The sequence below is a fragment of the Tetrao urogallus genome, assembly GCF_951394365.1.
Source record: "Tetrao urogallus genome assembly, chromosome: 2".
Lineage (NCBI taxonomy): Eukaryota > Metazoa > Chordata > Aves > Galliformes > Phasianidae > Tetrao > Tetrao urogallus.
In genome coordinates, this window is record NC_136814.1 from 17,172,084 (window position 1) to 17,199,550 (window position 27,467).

Genomic DNA, 27,467 nt, shown 5'->3' on the forward strand with positions numbered 1-27,467 from the left:
TACCCGAAGCACTTAACTCAGGGTGGCAAGTCCTCAGTGATATACAGTACTGATTGCTGACGGTCACACATGATGGTTATTTACTCCAAGGAGCCTGTAAGCACTGCTATGAATAATAATTTTCTCATCTTCTTGGCTTACAGGACCCCATTGCACTGTGCAGCATCTTGCAATAATGTGCAGGTGTGCAAGTTCCTGGTGGAGTCAGGTGCAGCTGTATTTGCTATGACCTACAGCGACATGCAGACAGCTGCAGACAAGTGTGAGGAAATGGAGGAAGGCTACACACAGTGTTCCCAGTTCTTATACGGTACGTGATGACAACCATCCTGGGTAACCAGGTCTCCTGTTTCCTTCCAGAGAGGGTTCACATTTTCCCTAGTCTTCCTTTTATTTGTGATGTATTTACAGAAGCTTTTCTGGTTGCCCTTGATGTCTCTAGCCAAATTTAGTTCAGTCTGGGATTTAGCTTTCCTTACCTGATCTCTGCTTGGACAGTTTCTCTGTATTCTCTCAGGCTTCCACCCTCCACAGGCTTCCTCCCAGTGTTTGAGTTTGTCCTTGTTATCCATGCAGACCTCCTGATGTTTTTACCTGGCTTTCTCTGTTGAGATGCATTGCTCCTAAGCTTGCAGAAGGTGATTCTTAAATATCAACTAGCTTTCTTGGGCTCTTCTTCCCTCCAGGGATTTATCTTATGGAACTCTACCAAGCAGACTTGGACCAAAGAGGCCCAACACTGCCCTTGAGCTTCACGTTCCCTAATGGCCCCCATCTTGTTGGTGAGGTATAGCACCTCTCCTTGAGGGCTTCCCTATTGCCTGGAGAAGGAGGTTATCTTCCATGTATTCCAGGAACTTCCTGCATTGCTTATGCCTTGCTGTGTTGTCCCTCCAACAGATATTGGAGTGGTTGAAGACTTAACCAAAGGCAAGCAGGTGTTCCAAGCATAGGTATAAAAGGAGGCTTGTTTTAAAAGTCAAAAACTAAGTGACACAGGCAGAAAATGGCACCCAAGCAATAAGATGGAAGTGGGAGTCAGCATAAGCAGGTGGAGCGGTCTTCCCATGACAGAAAGGGGGTGACTGATGAATTAAGAGTACAAACAGGGGCTTCTTGTTCATCACTTATGTATGGAAAATGTGAACACCAATGTGAAAATCTTGCCTCTTATCAATCAGTGCTCTACTCATGTTCCCTTCCTGTTACCTCATGTTATCTGAACATGATGTAAAGAAGAAATCTGCTTGCCTTGTGCAAAGGCTGACTTTGCAATACTGCCAGTTCCCTGGCTGACTTTTGGCAGGCTGGTGACAAAAAGGAGCTACATGTGATTGAAGGCATTAAGATATTTTTCCTGGATTGCTGTTGTGTTCTTGTACAGTATTTCCAACTGTCTTTTTTTTTTTTGGTATCTTTTAAATTGAGCTGCTGTATATTTTTCATATTGCAGGAGTCCAGGAGAAAATGGGAATAATGAACAAAGGAGTGATTTATGGACTGTGGGATTATGAGGCTCAGAATGATGATGAGCTCTCAATGAAAGAAGGAGACTGCATGACAATCCTGCGCCGGGAGGATGAAGATGAGATTGAGTGGTGGTGGGCACGGCTGAATGACAAGGAAGGCTACGTTCCCCGCAATCTGCTTGGGGTGAGTCTTCGTTATTTTTTGGAGTCAGTTTAAAAAAACAAAACTTTATGTGAAATATTCACAACATTCTTCTCACATCTAAGTTACATGTGGTTTAAAAAGTGTAAAGGCAGGAGTTGAAGTTCTCCATTTATTCCAGAGGAGAGTGAAGTCGCACCCTTTGTTTAGATACCCACTAGATGATACTAATGGGTGCACAGAACACGCATTGCTGCCCTGCTATACATGTCAGATTGTAATACTAACCTTGTCTCATTATCTGAAAAGAAAAAGTACGTGAACAGGGCTTCCCCTCTTTTCAGAAGTGATACATGGGTAGGCACAGTAGACCTGCAGAGCAGGCACTTGGATTAAGGACGATTCATCCCTTTCTCTGCTACTTTTTTTTTTTTTTTTTAACAAAAACAATTGTTTGCAAATAATGGATTTTTTCAGCTATGTTACCATACTTCTCATGGCCTGCTTGCTAGAAAACTGCAGCAGATGGACACATTAAAAATTCTGTTAAGCTTTTATCTACATATCCAGCATGCCTGCTGCAGGAGATGAGAGCTTCAGCTGATGTTAAAGATTAACTGCTGTGAATTTTATCTGATTGATGTATGATGCTTGAAAGAGGCTGGTCTTCCTTCCTCATGCAGATAGTGTGTATATTCCTAAGCTGCTAGACTTAACAGAGATGCTTTATCTAATGCAAAATTAGTTTTCATTTCTATATCACTGTCAGGTCACTCCTACCCACAAGGTAATGTAAAGTACTGCATGAAGGAAAATTTCTGCTGAGTTTTTCCTCTCCAAATGTAAACATTTCTGAACTGAAAGTAGCCTCAGCCCTGCACAATAAAGTTTTTTTTTTTCCTGCCACATGCTGAACTGGGCATGTATAGCTTCTTCATGAACTTGCACACAGCCTTGAGCACAGGTGTTCAAAAATAGAGGAACACCTGTGCTTCTGCAATGAAAAGTACAAGGCAGCACAACTCAGACTAGGGCCCACTCCTCCTCCTTTAGCAGCACAATCCCAACAGAACCTTTGGAATAACTGCCCCATTCAGTTGTTATAGTATCATCACCTGAGTATTCTTTTTGTTGCTTTCAAAAAACAGTTTCTGGACTCCTAATGCTGCAGCTGAAATCCAGGCTAAGCTGTTAAGCCTAGATAAAAATGTTTGGTAGTTCACTATATTAAGTTGTACTTTTATCACAGCTTCTTCATCCTTTTGCAGTTGGGTGCACAGAAGAAAAGCAAGGATGAATTAATCTGCCTCAGTATTCTGCCCTTCTTAGTGACTCAGTAGCTCGCTAAGCTGTGCAAGAGCTCTAAAACTGAATGCAAATAGGATGATACTGTCAAAATACTGACTGCTTAATACCAAATAAAATCTTTTGAAGACTGACTTCATCTCTGCTGGGGTGAAATCACAGTTATCAGGCTGAGACAAATCTTTTGAGTGAATTTGCTGGTCTTCTATTAATCAATTATTAGCTTATTGAGCTTCGTGCTCAATTAAGAAGAAAGCTAGAGCCTTCCCCTAAATGGGGAAGAGAATATCTTTAAGAACTTCACCTGAAAAACAGCAGTATGTAAGGTAGACATGTTACAGCTTAGAGCATGGTGGGTGCATCCTTCCTAATTGAATGAAGTGCATCCTTCTATTTCTGTACATCAGTAGCCATGCTTTGCACAGTAGGAGTTGCTCCAAAGCCCTTTTCAAGTGAGGTCTAAGAGCTTCCCAAAAACTCAACTCTTCTGTGTACTGCATCAAGTCATATCACATCCATCGTTATGCTATAGCTGAGGCTGGGGAACCTCTGTACCTCCATATGCGTACTCAGAACAGGTGAATGGCAGAATGTAGCTGAAGGGCTGTGAGGTGGCAGATACTGATTAACAGCCAGGCATTGGGGTGAATTTAAGTGGCTACTTGCTATCTGCTAATCAATGTGTGGCTTTTACATTTCTGTGGTTCTTTTGCAGCCAGATGTTTCCAGATGGCCCAAAGCTGTAGATCTGTAAAGGCTGATGTGCATAAAGAGACTGAAAACAAAACACTTCAGTACCTCTCTATTTCCCTTTATAAAGCAGATTAAAAAAAAAAAAAAAAAAAAAAAAAAAACCAATGTCTCGCTGAGCACAAAAGTCTCTTGACTTACAAACCATACAGTTCTCTTAGCCCACCCACCTGGGCAGAGCTGGTCTGTGCTTTTCAATGCCTTCCTTTTGTACTGACAAGGTTAGTAATTTTTAAGCTTGCCAAAGATTGCTAAATTTACTTTTGTTAGTGCTCTGAGTGTTTTCTGTAAGTATGCTTTTCCTACTCAGGATTATATTAGAATTGTATTACCAGAGAGAAATTAAAAAAAAAAAAAAGTAACCTTTTTAAGCACTAAAATTTTAAATCCCATTTCTGTTTTACCCTCAGCTGTACCCAAGGATTAAGCCAAGACAAAGAAGCTTGGCATGAAGTAACAGATGCCAGATTCTTGAAGTACTTGCTAATCGTGGATGACTTGCAGAGAAAAAATTCATTCTGTGTTGGTTCCAGTATCATGAGACTTATTTCAATGACAGTGTAATTTGAAACGATGAAGAATGTGCTTTGAAAACAAATGAAGGATTGATACATTAGCAAATAGAGGAGGGCATTCTACAAGCTGAAATAGCGCTTGCAAGCAAACAATTATTCTGCCTGTGGTCTAAGCAAGCCAAATGTTGAGGTACCTACTTTGATTTCTCCAAGTGTGGCAGAAAAGACTTTCACACTTTTCTGCATTAAGTACAAGAAGCTTTTCAGTGTACCATTGAAGGAGTTGTCATGAGACAGACAACCAGCTTTGTCCCAAGGCTTTTTCCAGATGGGAGAAATTAGAAAAGTACGTGCGCAGAACCCAAATGCTTATCATTGGAAGAGGACATTTGCTGAAGAAGTGAAATTGAAGTGCATCTGAGCAGTGGAAAACGTGACCAATCCAGTAAGCAATAACTTCTAAAATGCTGTAGCATCTTAGGAATTCTATGTATTCAAAATATTATGTGCTATAACTGACAATGTAGTTTTAGATTCCTCTTTTTTGCAAAAAGTCTCATGTATTTATTGCCTTTTTTACTTTTAAAACTAAATGTAGAAACTTTCTGTAGTCCTTGACAACTTACTTGTTTTTAATTGACCGTGATACCATTAAACTTTTGTGTCTCTTAAGCTTTATCTCTGGGTGCTTTCCTGTAAAGCTTCTATTAGATCATCTGAAAATGTTGCCAAATGACACACTGCTGTTCTACATTATGGTCACATTCAATTACTTTCTCTATTCATACCCCCCCACCAATTAATTAAAAATTGTCTTTCTGTATTTAAGCCTTACCTGATAGTTGCACACAACCTGTGTTAACCTCAGCTTCTAAGAGATATGTTTAAGAAAAAAAATTTGAGCAGCGTATTTTCCGAATACAAATTGCCAGTGGAAATATTATTTATCAGTTTAGCTATCAGTTCAGGGACAATCATTTGGTAATCAAAGTTATTTAGTAGAATGGATCAAATATTTCCTCAAAGGTAAGGAATTTGTGATGTACCTCTGCCTCACCTTCAGGCTTGTTCTTTCTTACAGGGTAAGTTCTTGCTGCTTTTTCAAAAGGTTTCCCTAAGTAAAAGAGAGTGTAAAAAGGATACAAATTCTCAAGTGGATGAAGTTGTGTCAGCTGTAGTGAGAATTCTACTTGTGTTCATAGCCTCACTGTTCTAATAGGTCAGGTAAGAGGTATATATAGGAGTGATCATCTGTCTTGAAAACAGTTTTTCAAGCATTAATCTTTTAAAGTGTCAGGCTGTCTAGTACTGCATTAAGAGATGTACATTCAATGTCTGTTAGTGCCTACTCAGCTCCAAAATGTGTTTTGATTTCTTTTTTTTCCATATTAAAAGGCAACTGGTTCTGTTTTGGACAACTGAAGCTCTGCGTATATTCTGCAAGGCTCTCTCCCAAAGAAATGTTGCTCGTTTTCAGAAACAATAAGGATCTTGCAAACCTTATTTCCACTGTTATCTTTTTATTTAAATACTTCCTTGTATTTCAAAGGAAGATAAAAAAAGATGCAGGAACTCAAGACCTGAGAGCATGTGCTTTATCTGGTGAGGGCTGAGTTGCTGACAGCCTTTTCCCACTCCAGGGGTATCAGTGGTCAGGACGCAGAGATTTGTCTTCAGTTGATTTAAATGTGTTACTTGCTAATCAAGACCTTCAAAAAATACTTAACCTGAATGAATAATGCTGAAGCTTAACAGAAAACATGCAGGGCCCCAGGTCTTACCTGAACACCCATGTTATGAGGGGTTGCAATACCATCCGCTTTCAGGTATGTGGGACTTTGTGCTGCTGCTATTATAAAAGCCTTTATTCGAGCATAATGATCTTTCTTCCCACATTACGTAGGAAGATATTGGTAAAGAAATATTTTCAGAAGCTGCAGTGAGGATTTATACAGTAATAAAGCTGTACAGAGGGTACATAGGCTTATATAAAGACTATTAAATCTATCAAACAAGGTTGCAGATTCTTCTGCCATGGAATTAGCTCTTTCCTCCTTGTAAGCATGTGCAAAGTTCCCATTTGTAAGTTAAGGCACGTGTAATTTAGCATATATGTATTTTTTTGCTTTGTATGCTGTTTGATTATCTTCATCTGATCTTCACCTTTTTGAAGCATCTTAGGCTGATGGCAGTAGTTCAAATGACAGTGAAGAGGAGCCACTATGAGAGAGAAAAATGGCCTGAAATTTAATGAAAAATGCCCAGAGCAAATATGAATGTTTCTACTTCTACCATAAGGAGTGTAAATATTATTACAGAAGTAACTTTAAGATATGACCTGAATGAGTTAAATTTATCTCACTTGTTGTAGAGGAACTTCAGAATGATACATGCATTCCTCATTTGGTCCAGATATAAGTTGTTAACTGAACTTCAGTAACAGGTTAGTTTTCTCCTAGTTCTCTATAGGACACACATAATGGTCAAGAAAGCATTTATCCTCCATTCCTGTGAGTACTCTCATGCCCACATTTTACCCTGTTATTGACAGAAAAGGCAGGGAAGAGACCTACACAAGTAGGTCTCAACTAAAATTACTTCCAGTAAATGAGTGACTTCTGATTAAAATATTGCATCTTATTTGGGGCTGGCTATAGGTACAGCTTAGAAAAAGATATTTCTCAAGACAATTATATAGGCAATATAAACCTAACATATATGAGAATACATACCCAGCCATAACTAGGCAGAATAGAGCAGGATGCTCTTTGCTATTAACTCCCTCCATCTCCCAAATAAGAAAGGAACTCCCTCCATCTCCCAAATAAGAAAGGAACCTTTTAGAACGGAATGAACTTACATTAATGAGGTTCAATTCTATTGTCCCAGTTTTCTCGGTATCCAGTTTTTGAAACATTTCTGTGGAATGAGAGAGATGATGGAGAAAAATGAATATAGGGACCAACTGGAAAGATTTCCTCTTCTCTGTGCTTCAGCTCAGAGAGGAGTTTATGACAGACCAACAGACTTCACAGTAGCACTTTTTAGCTCAGGGTGAAATCATCCTACTAAGGACAGACATATTGTATCTGTAAGCCAGTGTACAAGAACTGCTTGCCAAGTAGGCAGAAAAAGATTTTGTAATAGTTCTGTCTGTAACATTAACAAATGTTAATTTAAAACGGCTTTCAGCATCCAGTAGCCTTATAGTGAAAAGGCAAAGCAGCAGAGTTTGGTTTTTAAACCTGTACTCACTGAACAAGGTTTCCAGCCGAATCAAGCACCGGACAAAATTATCAAAGTCAATGATGAGGTTTTCATCGGCAAAGCGAGCCACAATGATTTGATGTAACTGGCCGTTCAACTTGAACCCTATAATATGATGTCAAGGATTGGAGGAGAAGAAAAAAGGAAAAAAAACAAACAACAAAACCATCAAAAAAACCCAACTATTGACAGTGCTAGAAAATTAAAGATCTACTTTTGGTTAAATTGTCAAATTTTAAGGATTATCTACTCAATTTTGGAAAGGCTCCCACCACCCCCTCCTCACTTGGAGTTATTTAAGCTCCTGACAGTGTCTTGTGTTTTTCCTATGGTGCAAACTCCCACATTTCATTAGCAAACTGACTCTTGTAATGCTACTGTGAGCATCACACCTTGGTCAAGCTACCTCCCTTCCCTAAGTCACAGTATCCCTGGTGAAAGACTTCCGCTTAGTCTAGATTTTTCAGGTGTGGATGAATGAGATGTTTAAGCTTAGAAATCACGTGTAGGAGTGCAGTGAGCATCTGCCACCTCAGCTTGAATGTGCTATAATACTAAAAAGACAATTACCTGCAGCTTCCAGTGCTCTCCTCATCTCGTATGAATTCATAGTTCCAGATCGATCCACGTCAATTTCCCTGTAAATTTTCTGCAGGACATAAAACCCAAAGTCAAAACTTGTCAACAGTTGGGAGTGCTTTTTGGCTTCAGTCAAAAGGGTGAAGAGAAGCTGTGGATGCTGAGGGCTAAAACCTTGGGACTGAGGATGCATGAGTTGCAGGAGACGCATTGTACGCCTTCCCAAAGGTGTCACAGCACTGGAATGCATGGCTCTCACCCAACTTCTGGTCAGCATGGCCTCAAGCAGACAGCACAGGACTTCCAAGCAAAACACTCCAAGCCAACCAGATCATTTTCTGGCTACTTCATGTTCTGTAGAACTCTAGGGGAGTTTTGGTTGTACTCGCAGTTTGCTAGATAATTGACCAGCTTCAATTAGAATTGACGTGGGTGTTAAGTTGGCCTAGTGCATACATTCGGCTGCTGTTCTTGAGTTTCCCTTTCTAGTCTGTCTTGATCCTCTGCAAACTCAGAGGAGCACCAGTAGTGAAGAGGCCTCATCTCCTTCAGACTGGTTTCTTTTCAATAGAACGGAATTTGCAGTGATTGCATTCAAAGGAGCTGCGTGCAAAACTTGCAGTTAAACTTTCTGGTAGCTGTATATCGTATGAGGCAAAACAATCCATGTTTTATTGTATGTACTCCCCCAAAAGTTGTGTCTTACCTGGTATTTCTGAATCTTTGTCCAGAGTGTGTGGAACTCCTTCAGCCCCAGTTTTCCACTCCCATCATTCTTGCTGGAGTCAAGGTAATTTCTTTGCAAGTCAGAAAAAGGGTTTTCCCTATTTGTGTTGGGCTAATTAACATGAGCGTTTGTGACTTAATTGCTTTTTTTTTTTTTTTTTTTTTTTTTTTTTTTAAGTATTAAGAAAAGGATGCAAGTCCTCTCTAGAGCTTATGTTTCTGTTTGTCTCTTTTGGGTTTGTTTAAGCATTCTGTTGAATACACAAATGTTCTCCAAGGCTTCTTGTCTTTCTAAGTCAATACAGTGACTGATTCATTTAAACTGTGATCAGTTAACAACCCCTTCTCACTCCTCCTTTGGTAATTCTCTGTCTTTTCAATACATGTATAAAGCAGCACAGATGATGCCATTTTGCTCTCCGTAATTGGTTCGACACCTGCAGTTACAGGAGTTTGTAAGTCTAGGTTATAAACAGGAAAAGACACAACCAAGCCTGCTATTTAGAGAACTTTTGCACAGACAGCTAACAAAAAAACCTAGTCATTTATTGCTTCCCTCCCCAAAACCACTAAGTAATCAGTACTGGCTGCTAACACAAAATTTTAGCAGATAATCATTTTGTTTGGTAATTTTTTATTTATTTCTGAGTACACAGTTCAACTCCCACTGAATGGAGAAGCTGGATGTAACTATTCTTACACCCAAGTCCTTCATCCTACACTTTTGTGCTTATTCTTGGATGTAGAAACTCCTAAAAATCAGTATAGTCTGTGGCTCCTGATATTTGCTTGCTCTGTTTTCTGTTTATTAAATCCTTATGGCTTTACAGTGCCTTTCCCAACTCCAGCCACATAGCAAAGTGTGTAAGTACAGCCAGCTGTGTGCATCTAAACTACCAGCCAAGCCTGTCCCCACCCTGCTGAGAGCTGCCTGTTCCCAGCAAACCTCACTGTGGCATCAGCTAAACCGTAATATGCAAGACTTAAAAACAGATGGCCCTGTCTGGAAATGGAGTTCCCCCACTGCCTGAGAGAATGTGTATGCCATGGTCAGTGGCCAAAGCAAGGACTGTAGTTTTTATGTGGGGTACCAGAGCAAAAACAGCTTATCTGCTTCAGGAGGCATCGCAAAAGCAGCAGCTCACCTACTTCAGGCAGAAAAATAGCACCCTTAGGGAACAGCCTTAAAGGATACATCTAGCAGGTCAACCATTATTTTGCATGTCTCAATGCTGAAGCCATCAGATTTAATATCTTGGCCTGTAAAGAAAGAGCAAGAGATGGAATTACGGCTGCATACTGTACCAAAGGACCTTCCTCTATTGCCTAGGAGTAACCAGTGTACACACCTCTACCCTTAACTGCTTGTCTTTTCAGAGGCTTTGCAACTGGCAAGATGACCTTTTCATTTGGGTAATTTTGTTTCTCCATAATTAGTGCTTAGCACTTTGCCTTGTCTATGGCAAATTAGTTACTCAATGGCAGTGTGGTGTCTCCTTCACATCTGCACTTACAATGAGGTGTTCTACTGTATGGCTGCCGTGGTCTGGGCCAAACCAGCACAGCAGGAGGGAATGCCTGCCTGCTGCTCTGGGAATTACAAACAGCATCCTCAGCCTTTAGGATCTAGCAGTTGCATTGGTACCCCTTCTAAGGTAAGCTTGTCCTTAAAGATAGTTCTGGTCTTGTACAAGAGAGGGACACAGCACTGAAGCGGACAAATGGATGCTAATAAACAGCCCTTTTTTTCCTGACAGAGAGACTTCAGGGTGAAAGTTTGCTGTGATATTTCCTCAAGCAAACAGCCCAGTTAGTCTAGTTTGTAGGTATGCTGCAGAAACAAGAGACAGAGATAAGCAGACAAGTTCAGGAAGGCTTTACAGAGACAATGGACAACATGGACTTTTGAACTGTGGAGGTCAATTCATCATTCATCAAATCAAGCTTGGTAACCAGTAATACACCATTGATACACCATGATCCATGTAGCATAGCCCTGGCTTCCTAGCTAAGATTTCGCTTTGGAAATCAAAGAGAATTTCTTCTCCAGGCTCAAACGCTGCTTCATGTAAAAGAAAATAATCCTTAGCCAAGCTCTGAATGACTTCACAGAAAACCTGTGGGCTGCTGTTGTAGAGCTCTGACTCCTGGTTCTGGCAACAGGCAAGTGATAGGACTTGGGAGCTGCAAACGGTACTGGAACTGCAGAGGCACCAGTTGTTCTGTCATGGTCTCAACAGCTCCTCTCCAGCAGAAACTGTTCCCAGATGCAAAATCTTTCAGGTAGGAAATCAGTTTTCTTGCAGAGACAAATTTCTTTGTGAACGAATTACTCATGTAAACTTCTTTTCACTTGGGACGTCAGTGTGATCTCCTGGTCCCTCAACCAGGATCACTCAGGGCAATGGTTCATGTCAGGTTTGAATCCTGCATGGTTTAATACCAAATACCAGCAATACCCTCCCCTGATTACTACCAAGCACTAATTGCAGAACCACTTAGATTGGAATAGACCTTCAAGATCCTCAGGTCCAACCACCAACCTGTGCTACCAAGTCCCCTCACTAAATCAGCCCATCTTCCTGGCAGTCAGTTTCCTATACCAGGCACTGGAATAAAAGGCACCTGTTTGCAGCAGGCTTGCAAACATGCCCCACCAGAGCGCACACCCTGAGATACATGAACACAGCCCACATGTTTCTGCAGCTCCCTGAGGCTGCAGGGCATGTGGCCCTGGCCATGTGAAGAGAGGATCTCACGGCTGCGCTGGGAGCCCTGCTGGGGGCAGGTACTTACGCTTAGCCAAGATTTTATTCAGGATGCTGCGCAGCTCAAAGGCAGAGATCTCTGCGTCCTGAAGAAAAGAGGAAAATAAGTTCTTCACTGGGCGACACAGGCACCATCTCATAAGCAGCCTCCTAATCCTTAGGGATTGATGGTCAAGATCAGCGTCCCTCAGAGTGTCTGATGTGGGTGTGCCCTTATCATGAAACCTATTTGGCCAGTCTGAATCCACTGGCACCAGTGACTGGGAGTTGCTCCTCTTGCATACCTACCCGTGCCACCAGTAAGACATAACAGTGAAATACTCACGCTTCCTGCCAGCTGCCCAAAAAGCTTTTTGAAGCTAGGCTCAATGTCATCTTCACTGATCTCAGTCTAGAAGAGAGATAGAAAAACAGAATATGGAAAGGAGGAACTTTTCTGCCTGAGAAGGACTTAATGTCCTTCTAATAATGATGCAGTTTAAATGGCAAAGTTGTAGGTTGTTGTAGTTGTATTGTTTGCTTTCATTTTGATCATTTTTAGATTTAGGGAATGCTTAGAATGTTGTTGCAAACACTGAAGGATTAAGAACTTCTGCAATGGTTTTCACTAAAAAAAAATGAACATTCTTTATCAAATTCTGTATCAAAAAAGGACACAACCAAATTCACAGTCTTGCTGTTGCTGCTACTCAGCTGGGCTAGCTGTCCTCATTTTAAGAAAAGATTGCAAAATGTAAGTTCTCATGTTGGAAAAAAAAATCCCATAGTCATGTAGAGACCCATTACTGGGTGAAACATTCTCAGCCCTTACAACACAAAACCTATGGTGAGCCACTTTCTACTCATGGAAACAACATCCCGTGAAAAAGTATACCTATGGCTAAAGGCTTGTGCTTCTGGATTCCTGGACAGCAAAGGGAATTTCCTATGGCTTCAGCTTATCTCTGCAGGCAGCACCTGATCCTGGGCACCTGGAGAGCCCAAGTTCCCCACCTCAGAAAAGAAGCAACATTTGTTTCCATTATTGCTTATGATGTTTTCTACTCACTGGTCTGGGCATTCAATTATGCATATCCAAAAATCTGTTTCTAAAGTGGGATAAGTTCTTGCTAATGCCTGCAGAAAAATGCCATCTGCCTGGACTGCAAAGGGAACAAGACAGCCCAACCCCATTTATTTATAACAAAAATTATCTCAATTTAAAATATTTAAAACATACCTCTTCAAAATTGGCCTCTATTTCATCATCTATAACCCTAGAAAGATACAGAAATTGATATCAAAAACAAAATAAGTCACTTTTCTGATTCAACTACTTTTTTTTTTTTTTTTACCAAATTCTTTAAATTACAGTAATAATAATGCATGTTTAAAGCTGAGAGGTTGGTGGAGTGAACCTCAGACACACTGACATTCCAGTATTCTCATTGGTATAGAAAATACTCAAGGAGAGAAAGGTTTCTGCTTGCAGTGAAGAAGGTAAGTTGCTGTGAAAGATCTCTCACCCCTTCTCAAGGCCCCATTCCCTGTGCTGTATAGGACATGTCACATCTGCAGCCAACAGTGTGCTTTGAGCCGGCTCTACTAAAACCCAGCTCAGTGTTATTAAAGACAGCAATTGGCTGAACAATTGTCTTGTTTTCTTCCCAGCATGATTTCAGAGGTGTGGACTATTTCTCGTAGTCAGTGTGCTCACCACCAATGCAAAGCATGTCTTTCTGTGGCTTTCTTGTTTCCACAGATCAGGCTAGGCTGTGGGACCCAGCTGGCTACGCTCCAAAGGCTCCAAAAAGCATCTATCCAGACAGAAATTACTATAAAATAAATAATAATTGTAACAAACCATCCCATTCCTAGTAAATAACCTGTAGCACAAAGCTACGTACGCTGAGTTTGCGTTTTTCTCTGAGAAGACTCGGAGGCAGAAGTCTCCATTCAAGTTGGGTTCAAAGGTAGAGGGCACAATGATGTATTCTCCTGCGGGGAGCTTGAACCGATTCAGCACTTCCCGGAGGTTGATGAAGGTGTTGGATTTTTCTCTTGCTTTGTTAGTCAGGAAAAAATTTTTGCTCAGATGAATATTCGTCTGGCCAGAAAACTTATGGAAAGCAAGAAAACAGAGAAAACACATCATCGGTACGTATTTGTTCTTTTTAGTTACAAACGCAACAGAGACGACAATTACCTAGGTGTGAAGAGAAAAATGTATGTTCCACCAAAATGAAAGAGAAAAGAGAAAGGGAGTGGTGTCTCGCACCACAGTACTCCTGTGTTGCAGACCATCTCACTACAGCATTCAAATAATGCTTATGTTTAGCAGATTGTGAAAAAATCTGACAACTCTTTTTGGAGACCAACATGGTCTGATAGTGACAGGACAAGGGAGAAACTGAAAGAGGAGAGATTCAGGTTACATTTTAGGAAATCTTTCACAACGAGGACAGTGAGGCCCTGGCACAGCTGATCAGAGAAGCTGTGGTGGCCCATCCCTGGGGGTGCTCAAGGCCAGGTTGGATGGGGCCCTGGGCAGCCTGAGCTGGTGAGAGATGTCAATGGCAGGAGATTAGAACTGGATAGTCTTTTAGGTCCCTTTCAACCCAACCCATTCTATGTTTCTAGATGTTCTTTCATCCCTGATTTTATTTGAAGGCCAGATGTATTGCAGCTGATGCCCAGCCCCAGGACTACTGCCACGAGGGCATTGCAGCTTTGCTTCCCCAAGCCGCCCTGCAGCAGAGAGCCCAGTTCTGCAGGGCTCTGAGAATAAAATCAACACTGCATGTTACAGAAGTGTATTTGAGTGGTGACATCTTCCAGAACAAACTCTTCAGGGCAGGGATTTAAAGACAAGCTATTTCAGTTCCAGAAGCAGACACCAGGAACATGCTCTGCTTAGAAAATCCCACTTCCCCTCTGTTCAGATTTTTAAGAATGCAAAACCCGTCAGACCTGCTGCAGCTATGGCAGAAAAGTCAACAGACTGTAGTTTGAGTCTTTTGGTACGCAGAATAGATTTTAGACCACTAGGGTATGAGCCAAGGAGTAACAAAATGTTGCTAAAGCAGTCAGAAGGCAGGTAAGAAATTAAATGAACTGGTAACTCCACTTCTTTCCTGGTAAAACCATGTTTTACATAGCAACCAAATATGCTGCATGCTGTTCCTGCGCCTCAGGGATCTGAGTGCACTCTGTCAGGTACAGCAAGCCATGGCTGAGGTCACCCTGGCACTTTGCTCCACCTCATTTGTCTGAGAGGGGCCTGCAGCCCTGCCTTGCATTGCTCAGCAATCACACCCCACTGCATGCTCTTCTCTGACCTCTGGGGCACGCTGTTAATTGCCTGCAAGTAGAATCTGAGAGAAGAAAGGATGCCCTGGGGAATGAGAATGAACACCTTTGTGGAAGATTAATTGCATCAGGCATGACCTCTGTGCAGGGCAGGAGCAGGTGTGGGTCTGTGCTGGGAGAACAGCTGTTGCATTGCCTACTACAAATAGTCATGAAGGAGCTGCTCTCGTGAGTTTCTGCTGTACTGGGAGCTCTCATCTGAACCCAGAACATTTTGAAAATGCAATACAGGCTCAATCCCACCTCAGAATAAACGGCCACTAACTTCAGACTCTGCATAGCCCATATGGTCCTTCAGGGAAGGAAGATCCTCTCAATTGTTTTTGCCACAGACATCAGACTCAAAGCTGCACCTTGAACTCTTTGACACCACTGCGTGCTACGTACCTCTGGGGGCACCTGCAGAGAGAAAAGGACAGTTAGTTGTGTGCTGCAGTGCAGTTAAGGCAACATCTGTATTTCTAAACAAAGAGACTGATTAAGGAGCTGGCATAGACACATCCCTGAACCTTTAGTCAGACAGGGTTTTACAGGTGTTTTGGCTCATTCTGCCCCTGGGCTCATACTTCCCAAGCTGTGCAGATGCCCTGGCTAGCATTGCATTCCTGTTATAGCTGCTCTTCTTTAGTCTCTATTCATCACAGCATAATAAATAAAGTTCAGACTGTGTTTTTCCACTCTGCAAGTTTCTTTTTTTTTTTTTCTTTTTCCCTTCTTTCTTTGTTTTAAATGCTTTTTTTGCTGCTCCATGTAGAACCATAGAATACTATGGTTGGGAGAAGCCCATCTGGGTCACTGGATCCACACCCCCCACTCAAATCAAGGCCAGTACCGAAGCTAGGTGGGGCTGCTTGGGACCTTGTCCAGACCAGGTGTGAATATCTCCAAGAACACAGCTTCTGTAATCTCTCTGGATTGTTGTCCGTGTGTTTGACCACTGTTTTGGTGTAGGATAATTTTCTTAACACCTAAATGGAATTTTCCCTCTGCCTACTGGTATCTGATTCAGCCCTAGTTTGGGTTGGAAGCCCAACTTTGCTCAGGTAGAGCACAGAAGGAACTGAGGACTTTGCTGAGTTAATAGAGTGAGTGACTTTTCCTTTTCCTTCCATGCATCTTACTTGCCTCATAAATTGCAAAGCCAATGGTATGCATGTCCTCTCCCATCTTCCTCTGCTTCCTCCGATGCTTCTGAATCAGGCCAATAAGAAATGTGCAGCCTCCCTCAGGATCATCAGGATCCTCATCTTCTTCCTCCAGCTTAATTAAATACTGTGGATTCGTCCAGAAGGTGTCTGTGAAGTGGATATATGAAAACTGCTCAGACTTCTTTGATAAACACATGCCAGCTAGGACAGACACAGCCCTGACTTCCAAATTAAGCTGTGATCAATGCTTCCCTTCCGGCCTCACAACCACAAGTAGACCCTCATTATGCAGCCGTGTCTTTCATGCACTTGCATTTTCTGGATATCATTCCCTGATACTTCCAGCATGTCATAAGCCACCCCAGACCAGTGAACATCAAGGACAAAGGTGCGTTAGGCAAGCAGGACTGACCAAAGTCAACACCAAAGTCAACATTACACCAGACTCAGAAAGGTTTCTCACCACTGTGCCACTGGGGTTATGGCTTCAACCCAATCCTTTACACTGCAGAATATCTATCTGGAGACTGAAGCTCCCAGAGCAACAAGCGGATGAGCACACTCTTACTTGGGTAATTCCTGCAGCCCCCCGCAGTAGCTCCTCGCCTCCAGTTCCCGTCCAGCTTCAGCAATCTCCACTTCTTGTACCTGTCACTTGTCAGAGTGTCTGGAGTCAGATTGCAGATTTCCAGGCGGGAGTAGTGCCTCAGAAAATCGTTGAAGGCCATCCTGGGGGAGGCAATGCCATCTGTTTAAGATGGACAGTATTTCCAGACAGCCACCTTGTCCTTCTTCTACTCAGCAGTTTAGCACTGGGAATTGGGGTGAACTTACTCACTCATCTTGGAGAGTGTGGTGGGAGAGGGTACTTTGTGTGGGAAAAAGGCTCATTCACTTACCAAAACTCCCCATCCTCATGTCTCCTCGTCAGCCGCTCTCGCACCTCTGGGTCAACACCACTCCAGTTTGGGCAGCTGAAAGACAAACCCACATTAACTGCAGTTTAAAAAAGTTAAATCTTAATGTAACTGGTCTGGCACAATGACTCAGTTTTCTCACAGCCCTACACGATTGCTACACTCCATGACACCCACCTGACAGCGGCTCTAGGGCTCTCAAACAACAGCAGAATGGAAATACAGGGACACTGGGACATTAAGTACCTGGCCTCTTAAAATGCAGGGCAGGAGTTTCATTTTCACAAAATACTGATGCCTTGACTGAAACAGAGCAGGAACACCCAGAGTAAATACTGTTCAGCCACAACAGTACATAAACTCCAGCTTTCATTGCTAACACAGAAAGGCATTTTTACAGCCCTTATATAAAGTAGGTTTTCAGAAGCTCACCACTGAATCTGGGCTGTTAAAACAGCAGAAACAACAAAAAGACTTGCAGGAATCACAAACCAAACCACCCCATCTAGCCCAAAAGCAGGTGTTTGTATGGAGGGCACTGTAGCATGGGAGACAAAGTGGTGGGATGCCTCTTTTAACCAGCTCAGGGTGAACATCGCATCCAGACATGACTTAAAGTGAAGCTGGAGGTAGGGAGAAGACAGAGGACAACAGGAACACAAGTACTTCCCTGCAGTCAACACCTATAGGCAACATGCAAGCCATTGACTCACTTATCATTCCATTTCCCCGTCCACTCCACTTCCCCCCAGGGATTTCGGATTCTGATGAGCTTCTGGATACTTCCACGGAAGTTCACCTGGTGGGATCAGAAGAACATGGAAAGTCACTCAAGGACTCAGCTCTGTGCTCTCCTCCATTTTTTTTTTTAATCTGCCCATTGCTCTGCACACAGAGCCTGAGACAAACGAAGCTCTATGAGGTCCAGTGAGAACAGTCTTTTTTTACGAGGAACATGCAGTTCTGGAGGCAGGAGCTGCAGCATCACTAGAGCAAACAGAGGAGAGCGGGCAGGGCAGAGCTCCAAAGTCCAAGGATGGGTCTCCGTAACAAACTCTCCATACAAAGCCTGCAAACATCTCTAAAGGAGAAGCTTGCCTATCTTTTTGTGAATTAAGGTCAAATTCCCTCCCGATTCTTCTTCTGTGACAGGAGGACCAAGTGCATGCACCCCAACCTGCCTGTGAGCACTGCCCATCGCCTTGCAACATGCCTGTGGCTGGGGACTCATCACACCTCACTTTGCCATTTTATACATACTTCAAAAATAACTACTGGAGTGACCAAATGTCCTTTATACATGTGAAGGATGCCATGACCTGTCTGCTTCCTTTTGTTTTTGCACACTTTAACTTTGTTGATCACCTGCTCTTGGCTGGGCACCTGGCTCTCACACGCAGTGCTCTACTGGAAGGTGCTGATTGCTGTTAATTAATACATAATAATATTTTTTTTGCCTGGCACGTCTCACACATCTTGCCGTGCACCTAAGGTGTAATCTACCAGAAGATAATGTGCCCTCTGCACAGAGCTTTCTCAAGAACTCAAGTTTGCGTTTACCCAAAACACACAGATTAACTCGCTATTTCTTCACACAGAAGTGACTCAGAAATCTGGTTCTGCAGAGACTGAAGAATTTTTGGCTATGAAGACCAATCTGTTGCTGCCACGGCTCAGGGAGGATCACGCATGGGGCTGGCTGCATTTGTCCCCGTGTTGGGGCACAGCACCTACCTCCTCTGCCCCAGTGACGGAGTACGCATGTCCTTTCACCAGTTTCTGCGATGTGACTGCCTCCGTCTCAGCTGCACTGGTGATCTGTAAGAGCAAAGAAGCTATTACAACACTTGACTAGTCTGACCTATGAACACCGCAAAGAAAATCATTCCTCACAAGAAAGTGGCTGCTTGACATCCTGATTTAAAGCTTCTTCAACCTCCATTAAACATGTTTGTCACTCTCCTTCCTCCTTATCAGAAGGTATGTGATCTTCAAACAAGCATACTTGAAGCTTAGAAAAAAAAATAATAAAGAAGGGAGTGGGATCAAGCAGACGGAATTCCTGCTGCCATTTCATGCCCTATTTTTACTACAGGTCTTTATAATGCTTAACTTCTATTCCCCTTTTTCTCTGACAGACAAGAAGAAAAGAGTTTACAGGATTTTTCAAAGACCAAACTCACTAACAATTACTTTACAGTGTATAAAGCACTCACCAACAAAGGAATATATTTACTTTCCCCCACCCCCAACATGAGGTTTGTATCATTCCGGAGCAAAAATCCAGATATCAGATTCTTATCTAAATGCAGACTAGAACATGTCTGGAAAGTGCTGTGGAGTTGCACGTTAACATTGACAAAGTATTTTTCCTGCTGTGAAACTTCCCTCTCTTGTGACTGGGATTTAAAACAAACAAACAAAAAAAAAAAAAAAAAAAAAGGGAGGAAACACTTGAGTTTAAATTATGAATGCAATTCTTGTCAGCAATTTACCTTCTCTTTAGACACAACTAAGATTTAATCTCCTTTGGGAGTACATTGGTTATCATAGTAGTAATGATACCCAGATTAATTTCAGTGAGGCCAAAAGCAATGCTGAATTGCTGTAGTCAGTGACAAAAAGCTGCTCATTTTTTTTATAGCACAGATTTAGATTTTGGCAATGTGTTTTCTGATAAAGCCTTTAAAGTGACCAAGAACAGCCTCACTGATTGGACAAGGTATCCCAGTTGTTTTTACTTCAGTTTTCTTTTTTGGAACCTTTGGGTACAACCTGTACAACAAACAGGATGGAGACCACAACAACTGAGCGCACAATGGAGGAACCATTAGCAGCAGCTCTTTGCCCAAAGCCACTTAGCCTGTGGCAATCTGCTGCCAAGACACAAACTTTCTGAAGAACAAAGATGTACACTGGGATCCCTAATGAGTTACCCATATGATTCTTCACCATGAGCCTAAAAACAGCAGAAATTTTCATAAAATATCCTGAGTTGGAAGGGACTCGCGAGAATCATCAAGTCCAACTCCTGGGTCTTAAGGAAGAAAAATAACTAAGGCAAAGAGCTTTAACACATGAACTAACTAGATCTATGTTTCAACCTATTCTCAATTGCTGTGTCGTGCTTCCGGGTCAAACTCTCCAGGCAGAAGGAAGAGCAGAGAACTGATCTTCAAGAGGCAGAGGGAAGCATCCTCTGTGCGCCTCCCGCGGTTGGAGCACAGGTCCACCTCCCATGGGCTCACATGCAGAGTGAGAGCCAAGCACCCAGCAGTAAGCACCAACTCACATCGATGGAGCAGCCAAGGAGCGAGCCTTTCTGCAGTGCTTTCTGAATGATTTTGAAGAGGTTGGGTGGTGCCTTCTGCAGCTCATACCATTCTGCAATCCCACCAGTGAAGTCCTCAAAGCCTTCAGTGGTGGTGCCACCGGAGAGAGCCTCGTATGATCCATTCAGCCTGCATGAAAGCACACACCCACACAACAATCAGGTTCCCTATTCTCCTTTTCTCTTGGAGATTGGCACTCGGTTGTGGAAACTGTCACAGCACTTCTGCTTTCAGCAGCACCATGGCAGCTACAAAGGCAACCTCCTTCCTTCAGCTTTCCTTCTTATAGCCCTTTAGAGTAAGGCTGAATGTGATCATTTGCAAGTTCAGTCATATCAATGACAAAAAAAAACAACACAAACGAACTTGGATGCTATTCAAACAAAAAAAAAAAACAACCCCCAAAACTCAAAAAACAAGAACCAACAACATACTTGTTCACTCCCTTAAGCAATCATAGGATTGACTTTCAGCTGCTCTAGAAGAGTTCTGTTTCTTGAGTCAATTTAAAAATTGTAATGTTATATGGCAGAATTCCTCCCTGACCCCCTCCCAAACTTGAAATTCACCTTCGAGCATCTTCACCCTGAAGACAGATCTGGGCAGGTGGACTGGCATGCTTTGCATACCAGCAGTGCAGCTGAAAACCCTCACAGGTGTTCAGAGCACATGAAATGGAGCTCCCAGACCCCAGGAGCAGGAAATGACACTCAAAGAACAGGCTTGCCAGGGGATGTTTTTCTTGGCTAGCAGCAAAGACAGTACTTTTGGCTGCTGTCAGTAGCACCTGTCAGCACAGCTTCACTAAAGCAGCTGCTGTGATAATGAGACTGACATTTTAATGTGTAGTATCTGCACTGTGGTGGATGCTATGGGGAAATAGAAGCAGGAAGTGAGAACAAGCAGCTCCTCTTGCCCCAGGCGGCCACCCAGGCCTTACTCACTTGGCGTAGGCCTTCTCCAGCAGCGCGCTCCAGAACTCGCTGCCCTCCGCTGAGTGCACGAAGAGCAGCTCCCCATTCTTGGTGGGCAGCCGGTCGTCCACCACAACATCCACCCACTCTCCATACTGCCAGAACTGGGAGAGAATGCAAACACCTCATCAATGGCCCATGTGCACCAACAAAGAGAACCCCTGCTCCTGGCTCTTTGGTCATTGGCCTTCTTCCCTCCATCACCATCACTCTCCTTGGATTTTGATGCCTGGTTTTTTTATGTCCCCCAAGATGTTCCCAGAGACATCTTGCATGTAGACATGACCAACCACAAAGGTTCCTGGCAAACAGCACTCAGGAGAAGGCGAGAGCCAGATTTCCACATACCTGAAAGTGGAAAATTCCTGCATATTCATCCTGGAAGCTCTGATCTCTGGGAACAACACGGGCCAGAATTTCTTCATTCAGAGTGAGGGAGGCAATAGCTGCCAAGAGCCAGCAGTCCCCTGTAAAAAAAAAATACAACACACATTACTCAAAGTTATTCTTTAACTTTTGCACTGAATAGGGATTGTGCATTATAACCAACATGGGGATCACTGTGCCTTCTCAGAAATGAACCACCTCAGCCGTGATGAGATGATCCCACTCATCACTTTACCTCTAGGACACATTAAATGTATGTATACAAATATATGCCATTTCCAAGCAGATGTGTTTTCCCAAGATTAAAAATAATAATAATAATAATAAAAAAAATAGTAATAGCAATAATTATCACCCGTGCTGGAACTATTTGAAAAAGAAATAAATATTCAATTGAGTATACAGCATAGGTTAGCATGAGTGAGTATACAGCATGGGGAAAAGTCAAAGAGCACAAAGGTTCCCTGAGGTGCAATTTCTCCTCAAAAGGCTTGTGTTTTCTCAAGAATAGGCTGCTTTCTTTTCCTTCCTCTACATTTCACTAATGCTTATTGACTTGCCACCCAGACATCTATCCTAGGACTGAGTTCCCGCTAAAGTTCCCTTGCAATCTCCTGCCAAACAGGAGCTCCTTTGACCTTATACACCTCTGGAGGCTTGTTAGAGGCCTCTTTGTCCTGTGCAGCATCTAATCTGACACTGGTCAGAAGAGAGGCAGGAAAGACCTGAAGGCAGGCACTGTTTCTCGAGCCTACACACCTCTTCACTCTTCCAGAGATGGAGCCAACACACACTAAGTCAGGCTGGGTCCAGGCTGTTTGGACAGTACTTTTCCACACCATCCCTCTCCAAGCAGGAGACTGCAACTGTTGCATTTATTTTCAGAAACAAATGTTGTTTTAAGAGTGGTCACCTTCCAGTTAAGCACATTAAGAGCGTGGTTACAGACATAAGGACTCAGTGCTTCCCTGACTCCTGCAACCCATAGGAAGAAATGGCATTTCAGAACTCCTCCTTAGGAGAATCACAGAGTCACTGAGGTTGGGAAAGACCACTAGGATCGTGTAGTGTCATCCATCACCACTATGTCTGCTAAGCTGCGTAATCAGAGCTGCTGTTGCTACTCTGTTTTGTGAGCACATAAATGATGGCATTATGCATCAGATCCCCCAGTACTGTCCTGCAGCATGTGTTGGATGGCAGGCTTAGGAAACACACATCAGCTGCTAGCAAGTCAGAGGCCTGCCACTTTGAGTAGGGCCCTTGTGTGGCCAAAATGAATCAGGACATTCCCATCACTGAATTGAGACCTCATTGTCTCCTCCTCTTCCCGGACTTGTTTCTCTCTCACTGGCACTCATTGCACAACATCACAAAGCATCACAAAAATTCACTAACACAGGCAAAAAAAATCCTTCTGTTTCTTCTTCACAGTAAGGATGACAGAGCACTGGAACAAGCTGCCAGAGAGGTTGTGGAGTCTCCTTCTACGGAGATATTCAAGACATGTCTGAACGCCTACCTGTGCGACCTACTGTAGGGTACCTTCTTTAGCTGGGGGTTGGACTCAATGATCTATTGAGGTCCCTTCCAAGCCTTGCAATTCTGTGATTTATGAAGTTAAAGGAGGTTACAGGGACAGAGAGGTGGGTTATTAAGTATTTGGCATATTGGGCTTCAGACAGCAGAGACATTCTGAACAGTGGGAGAAGGGGATGGATGTAAATACACATGTGCATAAGATATGACAAATAGACAATCTCAAAGCACCCTTAACACTAGGATCAGGCATGAGACGTCAAAAAATCACAGATTAGTGGGTTATTATCTCTCAGCACACAGGCCAAATAATCTATCATCAGTCACAGAGGCAAAAGGCTGGATTAAAGTTTATCAGTAGGACTGTACTAGTGATCTGGCCATATCTGAGCTTCCATTTCCAAACTTTATAACCAGCATGCCAAGTACATCAACACAGTAAAACAAACATAGTCTCTCAGAAACTGCAGTGCTGGTGGCAGAGGTGTGCAGGAAGCTTGCTGTCCTGCACAGCAGCCACCCTTCCCCTTCCATCCCTGCTGGGCTGCCCACAGCCTTCCCATCTGAGCAGCACTGACACACATCTCCTTCCCTGCAAGGCTTTGCACCTGTGCACAAAGCAAGTCTGACATCTCAGGCTGACAGCAGCTGGATTCAGGCTAGCTCAGAGGATGCTCACCCACACTGCTGGGACACCTTCCTTTGGCCAGGCAGTTGCATGCTTTTCTCCAGAATAAATCAAATAAACTCAGAAAAACAGCAACTCAGCCTGCTCAGCACAGCTGTATTGGCTGTGGTGAGTATTTGGCCACAGTATGTGGCACAGCTGGGTGAAACCACACAGTTCCTGGACAGCATAGCTCTGCTCCCAGTCAACTGAAGGGGTGTTTCCCCTCCCAGTTGCTCAACCTGCAGCAACCAGCTGAGCACACACTGCAGAGCTTTGCTCAGCCATGCACTCAGGGACTCCAGGGGATCCCCAGAGTGTTTGACACCATGTTATTAGCATCAGAGAAGTCATGGAGGACCTCTGAACTCTTAGCAGAATTAAAGAGGGTTTTCCTTTACCTCCTAGTTGTACCATGAAGGCAGACAGTAGAGAAGGAAACAGAAGGCTTTGATGTAAAGCCTCTCTGTGGAGCAGTTTCTAATGAAAACTTAGGAGTCAGACAACTGTAGATATTGACCCTGCCTGGGCAACAGCTTCTTGGCATTAAAGGGCAGATAGAGCATATATATATAAGCTCACCACCCCTTGGCTTCCACACATAGAAGTGCCCAGTAGTCAGGACTTAAGCTCTGCCTTTCCAAACTGACATCACTAAAAGCAGACCTGATATTTCAAAGCCTTTGAGTGTATGTGGAGTTTTAGCCTGCACTAAGCAAGCCTGAAGAAGAAGCTCCTTACCAAATATCCTTAATGATAAAACTGGTCCTTCTGTATGGCTGTTGAGCTACAGGTTCTGTATAGGGTATATTTGAAAGGGCTGACAGCCATATTGGGCTAATCAGTGCAAATGCACAATGCAATAGACAGAACAAAGTGATCAGAAAAGAGGATACTATCAGGCTGTGAGTTTATTTATAATAACAAGAAGTAGGGTTTTTTGGTGGTTTTTTTTTTCTTTTTTTTTCTTTTTTTTTCATCTTGCTTCCTGTGTGCTGCTCTTGCTGTTTTACTTCTGATTTCTATGCATTCATCTGTGTATTTACCTAATCTCCAACAATAAACAACAATACTACAACAAAAAAACAAACAAAAAGAGTTACAACAAGGCAAGCATAAATAGCCCCAAGATGCTTGGTCTAAAATAGGCCATTCTGGACAGCTAAGCAAGGCAAAGCTTATTGTACAACACGAGGGCAGCTCATGTAGCAGTGTGGGGTCAAAGGAAAAAAGTACATTCAGCCAATCTCAAAAAGCATCAGTATATTAGAGCAGTCATAACTGTAGATTAATGACTATGTCAGTGACTGAGATATTTGTATCAATACTGTGGGACCCCTGGAAATTTTCTGGTTGGAGACAAGAAGCAGTGTCAGCTCACTCACAATAGAGTGGTTTTCTGCGTGGGAAAACCATGCATCTCATTTTCTACATTCATCCTACTCACTTAATTATTTTTCCACACATCTGTATTCAAAGAGAATACATCTGTGATTAAATAGCAGATAAAAGACACTGTGTCCTATACACCTCAGTGTTGTGATACCATGGTGACATCCCTCCAAAGAATGTGGTTAAGGGTGAATAAGCTTCCTCTGCATTTGCTTTGGTTCTGCTACAATGAGTCACCACATCCCATTTGCTGCAGTTCTGGGCCAAGCCCCATAATTAACTGCAGACCTGATACTGCAAAACTGACTCCAAATACTTGTCCTAAAAAGCTTCTAACTAACAATGATAAAGCAGAATAATGGCTAACCCAAAGCTAAAAGGGGAAAACTGTGTTGTCCTGAGAACCTAATGAGCTTTTCTGTGCTGGCAATCCATGCCAAGAATCCTGTCACAGCAGTGACAGATGCATGTGCTTTGGATACCTACTGTAAGATGCTCCAAGCAGGTTAGCACCTGCTGTAAAACACACAGGTCTGTTGCTTTCTGATCAAGCTTTTTGGGTGATAAGTAGACCACTAAAGTTTTCTATGGACAAACAAAAATATAATAATATAAAATACAAGAGCATCTGATGTCTTTTAGTGCAATGTCCTTTGGAACATTCCGAAACATGATGTGTTATCAGTGTCATCAAGTGAAGTTCAAGTGAACCGAAGTTTAGTTAAATCTCTGTGCAAAGGTGAGTGTCAGAAGAGGCAGAGGCAAAATTAAAAGCATTTGCACAGAACATCTGTGCAAAAGAACACAGATTCAAAACAGGGTCTTAATAACTCAGTGGCTATGGAGGAAGAACCTATAGTGTCGAATTAGTTCATCAGTAAGTAACAGAGAAGACAACTCTCTGCACAGATTGGTAAGAAGATAGCAAGGCCAATCACAGCATCAGTTAGTCATGCTGAAAACAAACACGAGCACTAAGAGCCTCTTATTCAAATATTGTTTCAGGAGGGAAAGGCACAGCAGCTGTGACTCAAGTCATACCCTTTGGTGGTACCACATAACCTCAAGAGAACATCGGACTGTCAGTTATGGCAATGATGCTCCAGCCCTCTGAGCATCCTCACGGCCCTTCTCTGGACCTGCTCCAAAACCTTCACGTCTTTTGTGCACTGCCGTGCTGCTAACGGCAACCGTGAGTCAGGCTGACGAGCACACAAAGGCGGGCAGCAAGCAGGGAACGGAAAACCTGCCTGCATCCTCCCTGCTCCTATCCGGCATGAGGCGATACGGTGGGCACGGGAGGGCAGAGCCCAACGCGAACCCACACGGAGCAGCGCTGGGAGCAGAAAGCTGCGACCGCCGCCCCGCTTACCCAGGGCTCCTTGGCAGATGTCGGTGCGCGTGGCTCCGCCGGCGATGAACCGCGGACAGGAACACAGCTCCTGGCAACAGAACGAGCCCGGAGTTACGCGAGAAGGACGGAACCAAGAGAGGGGCGAGGGCGGGGATGGAGCCGGACGAGCACCGCGCATCTCGGACATCCCGAGCCGGGCACCTACCGTAGGTCTACACCAGACGACGCCCTTCGTTTTGTAGGAGTTGGGCCCCAGCTCCCGGTACCCGAGAGCGGCGGGTCCGGCGGGGAAGGAGGGATCGTGGAAGAGGCGGCCGGCCTGCAGGCACTCCCGCCGCAGCGCCCCGAAGTCCTGGCCCAGGTAGGGCACGGCCTGCCCGTGCCGCCCCGCGCCCGCCGCCGCCGCCCGCTCCTTCGCCAGCGCCGCCGCCATCCCCGCCATCGCCCCGCCGCCACGCCTCTCCCGTCACGGGGCCGCCCCGGGCGTGCCGCACCCCGCGGGTCGTGGGAGGGGAACGTCAAACCAGATCCCAACCAAAAAATCCCTCGTGGGGTTGAAGGGAAGCGCGCTTCCTTCCCGCCGAGCCCGCGCATTGCCGCGGGTGTTCATCCTCCGCCAGGAAACGGACGTTTTCTGAGTTTAAAGCGCTTTCAGCGGGAGGAATCCCCGCCTGGATCTACAGCTCTCAGCGGGACTCACGAGGAGAAAGCGGATGGCATCGCTCCCAGCGTATTGCTGGCGTCGGGAGTCCCCCGCTCCAAAGCCCCGCACGTGTCCGAGGATGGCATCTGTCCACGCACAGCCCCCCGTGCTGCCTGAACGGCTCCCTGCAAGGCCGCCTCCGGCTGCGTGCCGCTGGCACCGCTGCAACGGGGCTGTCCTCCCAC

At 43.8% G+C, this 27,467-nt stretch overlaps 2 protein-coding genes across 2 annotated transcripts in view; one reads left to right on the top strand and one right to left on the bottom strand.

Annotated features, from left to right (window-relative positions):
* Positions 1 to 4,118, top strand: part of TP53BP2 (tumor protein p53 binding protein 2) — a gene marked incomplete at its 3' end in the record, with an annotated part of 28,451 nt that extends 24,333 nt beyond the window's left edge. The window contains exons 16-18 of the mRNA XM_079532939.1: positions 144 to 310; positions 1,454 to 1,653; positions 4,077 to 4,118. Of these exons, the coding sequence (XP_079389065.1) occupies positions 144 to 310; positions 1,454 to 1,653; positions 4,077 to 4,118 (409 nt within the window). The remainder of the gene's footprint in view (positions 1 to 143; positions 311 to 1,453; positions 1,654 to 4,076) is intronic.
* A 1,138-nt stretch (positions 4,119 to 5,256) lies between these two features.
* Positions 5,257 to 27,021, bottom strand: LOC306944318 (calpain-2 catalytic subunit; the record flags this gene model as incomplete). The annotated part of the gene is made up of 21 exons (XM_079532808.1): positions 5,257 to 5,295; positions 7,042 to 7,100; positions 7,437 to 7,553; positions 8,019 to 8,097; positions 8,734 to 8,802; positions 9,949 to 10,013; positions 11,550 to 11,607; positions 11,847 to 11,912; positions 12,741 to 12,777; positions 13,408 to 13,619; positions 15,257 to 15,268; positions 15,995 to 16,164; positions 16,586 to 16,746; positions 16,917 to 16,991; positions 17,648 to 17,733; positions 18,669 to 18,752; positions 20,227 to 20,395; positions 21,211 to 21,344; positions 21,589 to 21,707; positions 26,598 to 26,667; positions 26,785 to 27,021. The coding sequence occupies 21 exons, from the start codon at positions 27,019 to 27,021 to the stop codon at positions 5,257 to 5,259; spliced, it is 2,118 nt and encodes a 705-aa protein (XP_079388934.1).
* Between the last annotated feature and the right edge of the window lie 446 nt (positions 27,022 to 27,467).